The following is an 8660-nucleotide window of genomic DNA, read 5'->3' on the forward strand; positions in this document are numbered from 1 at the left end:
GTTTTAAAAATTTGAAGGTGTCGCAGAAGATAGCTTTACATATATTTATCAGTAGGCTAACCAGGCTGAAAACTGCCGGACGTCCGATAGAGAGTAGCTAGTTTAATCAACCGTATTGCAGTGTAATGTAGTTTTCTGTGATGTTCATCAAAGCAACAACCGAACTAGTAACAGGGAATGTTAGGATTCATCTACACATAGAGGTGGGATTTATAAATCTCGTATCTACCAAACACATAAGCTTTAGTACAAACAGTTGGTGTGCTTTAAAAATCGCTTAACCACAAAGAAACCTATGGTGATTGTATAAATGTTATGTTTGCTTTCATCTATAGTCATCGTGCCGCATATATTTTTATGCCTATTAATATATCATATGCCTAGTAAGTGTGCGATTCTCCCTGCTTTCTCACGCTCCACGAGTACGTGCCCCGACGTGAACAGTATCTCCGGGATCACGTCAGGTATTCAACAAGTATAGCCAGGTGATAAAACTCAGGTAAGAAAAGAGGCGTGGCTTTCCCACACTCTGTGTCGCGTGCCAGACTTCTTACCTGTTGACAAGCTTTGTATAGGAATGACGGTTTTACCTGTGGGGCGTCCGCGTTCCAGTAGTAATACCCAATGAAATGTTAGGCAGGCACGGGTCGTGTCTGTGTTGGAAGGCTGAGTGACATTGAACGACAAGGCCAATACACTTTCCCACGAGGCAAAAGTATGCGACATTGTCCATGTCCAAACATGTATTAACAGGCAAAGGGTCGAGATATGGTGTCCTGACCAAATCAGTAAAGAAAGGAAAGGAAAATATCATCCATGGATTCAGACACAGAAACCATGCTGTCTGACAAAGTGTCATCGACTGCTTCAGAAAGCAGAAAGGTAGGTTAAACGTTAATTAGACATTTCGTTTATGACGTAAATAGTTATTTGTTGTTATTGGGACAAGACGAAAGCATAAATCTGTATAATGTATATGACAATGAAAGAGTTCGTTACCGACACCCTATATAGAAAACGTCCACAGAATAGTTAACTCTGTAAATTACATTTTACTATAATTACGTTCGTTCTATTGAATTCATCCATAATGTTTTATTTCGGGGCGTCAAATTCACTGTTAATTTCCCTGTACAGGTCATTCCTTAGAAGTATACATTAGTGACATTTTCTGATCACATAAAGAGATATTTTGGTTTATCTTTCCTCAAAATATAAGTATTTATCTTTTTCGTTATGTGTGTCTTATTTGTTTCAGAACTCGAAGCCAATTATGGAAAAACGACGTCGGGCAAGGATCAATGCTAGTCTTGCTGAGTTGAAGTCTCTACTTCTGGAAGTAATGAAAAAAGAGGTGAGCGAACCCCTGGCTGTCTAAGAAATCATATAAATACCTTTACCCTGTAGTTGCACTTTTGTATAATTATTTGCTTGTCTTGTCTTTTTCCTATTAATTTCAAGTACTATATAAAACTGAGATGTCTCAAGATAATAAAGTCAAATTGTATAAGGTGTATTGTTTCATTGTATACTAGTTGTTGTATAAGCGTATACAATCTCATGGGATCTTTTTCGGTAACGTTTACGTCATTTCTCAAAATACAAGATTACTAAGAACAAGTTTTTATCAGTCAGTAGACGCGTTTTGAATCACCCTATAGTCAACATATTAATTTCCTGATATACCACGCAATCTCATATATTTTAATGGTCTTTGTCCACTAACATATTCTTTCTGACAAACTTCCTACTACAGGTTAGTCATTAAAGAGTGTGGTTTAAAGTGTTGAGCACTACACAACTCTGGGACTAGACAACAAAGACTGTATTGAGACGTAGACTATCTTCAGAACAAAACAAAACTGTTTTGACATATTTAAACAATGCCTTCGTTGTGAAAACTGTTTATTTAACTATCTTTGTTACGAACAAAAAATATGGAGATTAATGATAAGGTAAATAAAAAAAAATGTTTTGTTTACTATTTTGCTTTCAAACTTGTTTTCTTTTCTACAAAAATATTAGTTACATAATTACAGTGCTATAACGTCCGCTGTAATAACTGTCTATATCAGTATCATTTTGTGTCCAATTGCATAAAAGATGTTTATGATCTATTGACATGCGATATTCTTTAAACCCAGAGCAGTGAAACTAAATTTAAGGAAAATATATTAAGTATATATATTAATTAGTGTATTTAGTATATATATAAGTATTCATCCCATTGCACTGTACTCTAATAATTAATATCAATTAATACAAATGAAAAGTTAAATGGCAGACCTTAAGAGACCTTATGTCAGGTATGAAATGATTACCTTATGTATCAAGCAACCACTTTCCATTAGTCAGTCATAACTTTCGTCACGCTTGATTGAATCTATGGCCCAGCAGTCCTCAATACAATCTCTCTTTGTACGACGTTCACACGATGAAATGATATGGTAAATTACCTTAAGGTGAATGTTTCTAATTAACCAGGCAACTCAGATATGAACGTAACCGATGCCTCAAGCAAGCTAGGGTTATTGTTAATGTATACGACTCTGTTTCCTTAGGGTTATTGTCGACGTAGAAGTTCTGTAACTGAGGGTTATAGTTGATAAATAAGGTTTGTTACTTAGGTTTCAGGCTCTATTGATGGGGTTATTATTGTGAATGTACGTACAATGCTGTTACTAAAGGTTATAATGGATTACTGACTGGTATCGCTGATCTAAAAGTATCTTTTACTGAAACTACTGAGGGTCAATATGGATTGAGAACGCTTTGTTACTAAGATTTATTGTTGGTTAGCCTTTATTTCTAAGGGTTAATGTGTATGAAAACAAATGTTAACAAAGCTATTTCTGAGGGTTATTACGAACTAATAATTTTTTACTGAGGATTAATGTTGATGAAAAACACTGATTATACTGGTTACTGTGGATGTATAAGACTGTGTTACTGAGGGTTATTATGGATAAATTACTCTTTGTTACTTGGGGTTATTGTTGGTCTAAAAGGCGTTGTTGCCTAGAGTTAAGGTTATGTACCATGAGAACATAGTGGCTGCTAAGACTCTGTTAGGAAGATTTATTGCTGGTGTTTAGTGTTTTGTTACAGAGGGTTTTTGTTGATGCATAAGGTTGTAACTAATGATTATTATTGACAGCTAAGGTTCTGTTACTAACGCTTTTTGTTGTTGTAAAAGGCTCTTACTGTACAACATTCAAACGAAGTATTAGCATTATAGAAAAAAAGGTTGTTTTGAAAATTAAGTAATATTTATCATCATCACCTGGTCATATTTGTTACAATGAATATCACAGTTTTCACACAAAATTGTGTGAATTAAATGACTTAAGTAGACGATTTACACTAATGCTTATACGCAATAGGTTCCTATTCAATTCGTCAAAAACAATTCACGTAATTCTAAAAAATATTATTCACAAATACAAAATCTGGTTTAAGAGCCTGTAAAATTAGAAAACATATATGCAAATATAAGTAAAAGTCTTATAATGTAAACTTAAGAACGTCAACAAAATGCTTTTAGTCATCGTTAGATGTTTATATATAATTACACTAAGACTGGAGAAGGTTCATTTTCCCACGGTCCTCTGTTTATCTTGTCACGTACAAGGCATGCATGACTGATCGGATGACTTCTCTGGTCGTCTGCTCGCAAGCTTTGACAAGCCATGTACTGGTATTACTCAACAAGGTATCTTACCTGGGGAAAAGGGGGCCATCTTAAGGGATATTTAAATCTCAAGTTTCTTTACTCTTATCGGAGGGCGTTCAAAACCTCAGTCTATCTAAATCTTATTCATCTGAAGTGCTGGGGAAACAATAGACGGAATCCAATACTTCCCTACCTTTCTGTTTTAGGGATTTTTTAAATTTAAGATAACTTTTTTAAAGTTTGTGTGCTTAAACCTCAATTTACCTACATGATTATAATAACAATGTATTTGAATAAAAGTTTAATACTAAATGACTTACGTAGTACAGATGGCTATTGATCGTTCATAGAATCTTTACGCATACTCAGTGAGTGAAGCAATTTAAAGGAAATATATATACCATATATAATGTTTCTAAAATATATTAATGAAGCATAGTTACGGTATTAATTGAATTCCAACAAATATATCATGATATAAGAAATACAAAATGAATAATAAATATGAGTTTTGAATAGAAATTAGAAAACAGTTTCATTAAAACAATAAAATTGAAATAGAAACTATTAAAAGTATTTGATTCAGAAGAATTTCAACTATTGATGTCATATAAATATGCCACTTTCAAAACAAAGATATAATCTTAGAGTTTCTAAAGCATCATGTTATTTGTGACATTGTTAAATATGAATATTCCTGCATAATTTAACTTATAATGAGGAATCATATATGTCACTTTTGTGAGTGGTTTTAGAGCCATATAAGTCTACACTGCATCCGCCTGACATTACACAAAGATCTTCATATCTCTCCAGTGCTATCATTTATACAGCAAGAACCATTATGAATAACCATTTTATCATAAGAGATGAACAGACAGAACCATTATGAATATTTATTTCATCGACAATAAACTTAGTTTCTACAATGGAGTGTTGCATTCTGTAAATACATATATGTATTCGTAATGCATTTCTACTTCTAATATAAAAGACAATTTCAAAAAGAAGGCAGATGGGAATCTGAAGTACTATTAAACTGCTATTGTAGGCAGAAAGCTTTCGGAAAGAATCTGTCGCATAAATCATGTCGTCTATTTGATGCGTTAGCTGTTAATCAACTATGGTTAAAACCCATTACAGAGCTAATGTTCACTATTCAACCCTGAACGCCACACTGATTGGTAGTCAAATGGAACTCTTTACTCATGTGGGACAGAAAAATGGAGGGATAATTCATACATTTGTATACTCTGTGATAAACACTTTAATGCATTTTTTCTGTGATATTTGTGTGTTTTAGAGATTCTGATGATACCATAGAATGTTTGTATGATAGGAAGATAGCACTAAGTGTGACAAAACTGCGAGATGTAGTGATTGTCTATGTTGTATAGGAATTGCGTCAGTTGTATCACCGTGAATCCATTATAACGTGATTGATAAGTCTTATTTTTATTTCCTTTCCAGGGTGCTCGTCAAAACAAAATGGAAAAAGCTGATATTCTCGAGATAACTGTGAGACATCTTCGAACATTACAGAAGCAGCAGTTCTCAGGTACAGTTGTTAAGATATGTTTAAATGTCTTTCCATCTCGTGTATAAAATGTATTTACGAAAAGTAAATATGTTTATTGATTAAATATATCAGAAACACTGAGAAATATGATATTTTAAAAAAATCTTCCACCTTATTACCATTTATATGTGATAGGTTCGTTATGACGAACATCTTCTGTGTATGTTTGTCATTTGACAAACGTTGTATACTTAGATATACTCAGGGAAGGTCATAAAGTAAAGAAGAGTTATTTATATAGAGACTTCCGTGGTTTAATAATCTAATTTGTTTTATTCAAAGTTTGAATTGCTAGTGTGTAGCTAGTTATTAATGGGCATGCTGATAAGGCTAAGGAAACAACGTTTTTGATCAATCACCGCTTTAAATTGTGTTTATTTATTGTTACAGCCCTTGCAACTAGCGATCCGACTTTGATCAACAAATACAGATTGGGATTTAACGAATGTGCATCTGAGGTCAGTAGCTTTCTTGGCTCTATGGAGGGACCTGACACAGAAGTAAGGTCGAAGCTCCTTAGCCATCTCGCTAATTGCATGGTTAATCCAGACCCGCCATTACAAACGTCACGGATTCCCTCATCCCAATGTTTGGATAATCTGAGGTCGTCACCACCTCAAACAACTGTCTTCTGTAAAACTGAAGATATTCCAAGCCATTCTCACCAAATACCCTTACCGGAGAACAATGTGGTTCAAAATGTTATTCACAATGGACTACGAACAAATATAATGGATAATGGAGTTTTAGCGATTCAGGCCCAGGAACCGTTTGTCGCTAATACCTTAAGTGCTGCTCTTCCTACCGCTACTTCCACGGCTGCTTTGTCTGTGCAGGGATTAATAAACGGCCAACCCATTCAGATCCCTCAATTTCAGCAGCAACAGCAGCAACAGCAGCAACAGCAGCAACAGCAGCAACAACAACAACAACAACCCATTCAACAATTCCAGCCACACATCATACAGCAACCGCAACAACAACAACTACAACAGCAACTACAACAACAACAGCAACAACAGGTACACATTCAGACAATACAGCCACAGACTACAATACAACAACCCAGCATGCAAGTTCCGAAACTTGTCAGCGGTGTGCAACTTATCCCTACAAAAATGTCAACAGGAGAGATGGCCTTCATTATTCCTGCTAATCTCTTGTCCAACGGGAACATGAATAACTATGTCATTCCGATGTTACAATCTCAAGCAGCTTTGACGACGACACATGTGTCGGCTTCAGTAGCGCCCGTAACTGTAGCTTGTACACAAGCTATCAACACAGCACAGACCCAAAATATCAATATTAAACCTGTTCCTACCGTCCTCAGTATTCCCACCCGGCCCAGGGAACCGGTCCCAGTTTACGGACAGTCTAACACTAATGACCAGCCAGTGATATATGGCCACGGTGAACCGTTAAGGAGTAGGACAGACGACGGCACTGGTCAGAATTTAAATGTCATCATATCACCAAATAAACAGGAGGATATGTGGAGGCCTTGGTGAACTACGCAGCATTTTACTTTACCTGACTATACAATATGTTATAAAATAACATGTTCATTTCATTTCTTAAGAAAAATGTATGGAATGCAAAATATAAAAAAAATATTATAAAATACCAGATGTTTAGTAAAACCTCAATCTATCGTCACTCTTTGCCTGGCCCTTCCACTTAGTGCTTCCGTTTTTAGGATTTCGTATTATTTACAATAGATTTATCTTTATACGTGTCACTCGATATGTTGACATCACTATTCGAGTCAGTATCATTGTGCTGGCTAAGCAGTGTGGCAGGATATTGAAGTTTTACTATATTTTATGCCATATTCGACTTGTCTTCCTGTATCAAAGTATATTATCTTGTGATGAATTTTTTGATACTTCATTGTTGCTGATTGTTGAAACAGTACATTGTCTTCCATATGCTATTAAATAGCAAGAGATATACGTACAAAATATTGATGTGCGTTATAATGGAAACATATATACTTATGGAAAAACAAAGTGTCGATTTTCTCTATGTTTTGAATTAATTCGAACGATGTATGTGATAGGTTTGTGATATATTTGTGATTGGAGAACTACTGTGGCTGTGTAACAGGATTCCTTATTATGTAACATTAAATCTTCTATTTTCTACATATTTTATTTATAGATTTTAATATGCAATAAATACATATCAATAAATCTCAATTTACTTCATCGAAATGTCAGCGTTTTTTAATTGTTTTCTATATATAACAAATATTTAATAATAATAAATACTTATATATAAATAATTATCACATGCAGTTTAATAAATCATATGCAGATTGTGTACTAAAAAATCACTAGGTGATAATTATATATGAAAATTAATTTTTAAATGCCATATTTATATAAGGTACCAAGATGATACCGTTGTAGAGTAGAAATGACGACGGACTAGATCATATCATATCCTGGCCCTTATTGATACGATAACGCATCAACAATTTTATTTCTAAGGGATTGCTTATGAATTGTGAACCATAGGATATTAACTATGAATTGTGAACGCGTCTCTCTGTAAGAGTTCCTATGATATGTATGACACTTAGTGTATAGGTGTTGGGATTAAATAAAAGCCAAGGCTATTTTGCTATTAGTTAATACCTTATGGTTCACTGACTGAAATCATATATCTTTCAAAGTGGAATCAAAATTCACATTATTCCTGGTGTAATCGGTATCTTTATGTTACAAGCTCAACAGTAAAGTTGAATTTGACCAAAGATGAAATTCAACTCCAGCAATTAAAATGTCTTTGTGAATGAAAATCGGTTAATTTCAATCATTTAAATGGTCTTCAATGCATGAAGGCTGTGTTAGGCCTAACGTGTATTGGCCAATAGGCGAAACCCTACGCTACCAATTAGAGCTGTCCTCGGTCAATTATTCGTGTGTCGCCAGGAGTTGGCGTAAGAAATAGCTGGCGACACCAGATCCACAGGACTAGTAAAGGAAGTCTATTTACAGAACAATGTTTGATTTGGCTGTTCAAAGTTGTTTCACCAACTCAGAAAGGATTTGAAATGAATGTCTGGTGATATTTGCAGTATAAATAATTGCTGTTGACCTCCACGCCCCAGAATGACTTATCTCTGTAGTTAAAGATATTGAACGAACAGCATGTCATTTTATCACAATATTTGCATATAGATGATTCGATGGAAATATTGCCAAAATAAAGAAAATCTTCATTAAATGTGAGTAAGAACCTTTCCGACAACTCCTTGTAAAACATTTGACGAATGCAACATTATATAGTTTTGTTACTTATCACTTACAAAATAACTACTCCATTTGACAGCTACGTGAATCAATAAAATAGTCCTATCATTTTATTGAACCAAGATGATTTTAATCATATTGGGTACAT

At 34.4% G+C, this 8660-nt stretch overlaps 1 protein-coding gene across 1 annotated transcript; it reads left to right on the forward strand.

The window, feature by feature from the left end:
• Nucleotides 1–627: 627 nt before the first annotated feature.
• LOC110442950 (myb-like protein Q) lies at nt 628–7462 on the forward strand. Its single transcript, XM_021486843.1, has 4 exons — nt 628–882; nt 1259–1354; nt 5144–5231; nt 5643–7462. Exons 1-4 carry the CDS (start codon nt 817–819, stop codon nt 6761–6763), a joined length of 1371 nt encoding a protein of 456 aa, XP_021342518.1. The 5' UTR covers nt 628–816; the 3' UTR covers nt 6764–7462.
• The last annotated feature ends 1198 nt before the right edge of the window (nt 7463–8660 follow it).

Source organism: Mizuhopecten yessoensis, unplaced genomic scaffold, assembly GCF_002113885.1.
Source record: "Mizuhopecten yessoensis strain PY_sf001 unplaced genomic scaffold, ASM211388v2 scaffold716313, whole genome shotgun sequence".
Classification (NCBI taxonomy): Eukaryota; Metazoa; Mollusca; class Bivalvia; order Pectinida; family Pectinidae; genus Mizuhopecten; species Mizuhopecten yessoensis.

What these genes read in the sequence shown, in the direction of transcription:
- LOC110442950 (XM_021486843.1), top strand. Translation starts at nt 817, where the DNA reads ATGGATTCAGACACAGAAACCATGCTGTCTGACAAAGTGTCATCGACT. An exon ending in CTGCTTCAGAAAGCAGAAAG is followed by an intron (nt 883 to 1,258) that starts GTAGGTTAAACG and finishes TATTTGTTTCAG; the next exon opens with AACTCGAAGCCAATTATGGA. An exon ending in ACAGAAGCAGCAGTTCTCAG is followed by an intron (nt 5,232 to 5,642) that starts GTACAGTTGTTA and finishes TTATTGTTACAG; the next exon opens with CCCTTGCAACTAGCGATCCG.